Source organism: Triticum dicoccoides, chromosome 5B, assembly GCF_002162155.2.
Source record: "Triticum dicoccoides isolate Atlit2015 ecotype Zavitan chromosome 5B, WEW_v2.0, whole genome shotgun sequence".
NCBI classification, from domain to species: domain Eukaryota; kingdom Viridiplantae; phylum Streptophyta; class Magnoliopsida; order Poales; family Poaceae; genus Triticum; species Triticum dicoccoides.
In genome coordinates this window covers 596,244,924-596,245,921 of record NC_041389.1, presented here as the reverse complement: position 1 = coordinate 596,245,921, position 998 = coordinate 596,244,924, and the positions used below count along the sequence as shown (strand labels likewise).

The following is a 998-nucleotide window of genomic DNA, read 5'->3' as shown; positions in this document are numbered from 1 at the left end:
TGGTAGTGATATTTTTACCATTTTCCTTTTTCTGATACTTACCAAATATAAGCAGTCAGTAACCTATTACCTCTCGTGGCGTCCATTCTTTACCCTTGGATTAAAAATTATGAACGGTCCAAAATAGTTGTGACCATTTCAAGATCTGTCAAGCTTTTGGGCCCTATAAATAGCCCCAAATGCCCCAAGACACTGGTACCAACTCATTCCTCCAGCCCCCTACCCTCAAGCGCACACCAACCAGCAGGCAGCAGCGCTCTGCCAGAGCCAAGAACCTCAAGCACATCCTGAGCACATCGCCATGAAGCTTCGCCCCACCGCCGCCACTGTGGCTCTCCTCCTCTTCCTCCTCTTGGCATCCTCGTCTCTGCGTGCCGCCATGGCTGGATCAGGTCAGTTCAGTGATGTGTTGATGTTGTATGTATCGCCATTATGCTGAAGTTCTTCGGTCCCTCCCTGTGTTGATGTTAACCGTGGTGACTGGTGGATGTGCTTTTGCGCAGCGTTCTGCGACGGCAAGTGCGGGGTGAGGTGCTCCAAGGCGAGCCGGCACGACGACTGCCTCAAATACTGTGGGATATGCTGCGCCGAGTGCAACTGCGTGCCATCGGGGACGGCCGGCAACAAGGACGAGTGCCCCTGCTACCGCGACAAGACCACCGGCCAAGGGGCGCGCAAGAGGCCCAAGTGCCCATGATCCGACGCCACCCTCCAGCCATCCTACACCGCCCATGGCGCCTACGCATGTACCTCAACCTCATGCATCCCTATCTATCATGTCGCACCATGTCGCGGATCACTACTACATATTATATGCGTGTAAATCACGATCTAGAGCGCCTGGTGCATGATTCGACTATATGTTGATGTGCATAATGCTGGCCTACTGGTATGCCGGTCAAAATGTGCTTGTGCTGTAATAATAAACTATCATGCATTAGTAGAGTCTGTCCAGTAATTTCCTTGTTCTGTTTTTGTTTCCTTTTGGAAAGTGAAAT

The 998-nt window shown here is 51.5% G+C and overlaps 1 protein-coding gene across 1 annotated transcript; it reads left to right on the top strand.

The window, feature by feature from the left end:
• Nucleotides 1-217: 217 nt before the first annotated feature.
• Nucleotides 218-998, top strand: LOC119311905 (peamaclein-like). Its single transcript, XM_037587621.1, has 2 exons — nucleotides 218-392; nucleotides 504-998. Exons 1-2 carry the CDS (start codon nucleotides 302-304, stop codon nucleotides 695-697), a joined length of 285 nt encoding a protein of 94 aa, XP_037443518.1. The 5' UTR covers nucleotides 218-301; the 3' UTR covers nucleotides 698-998.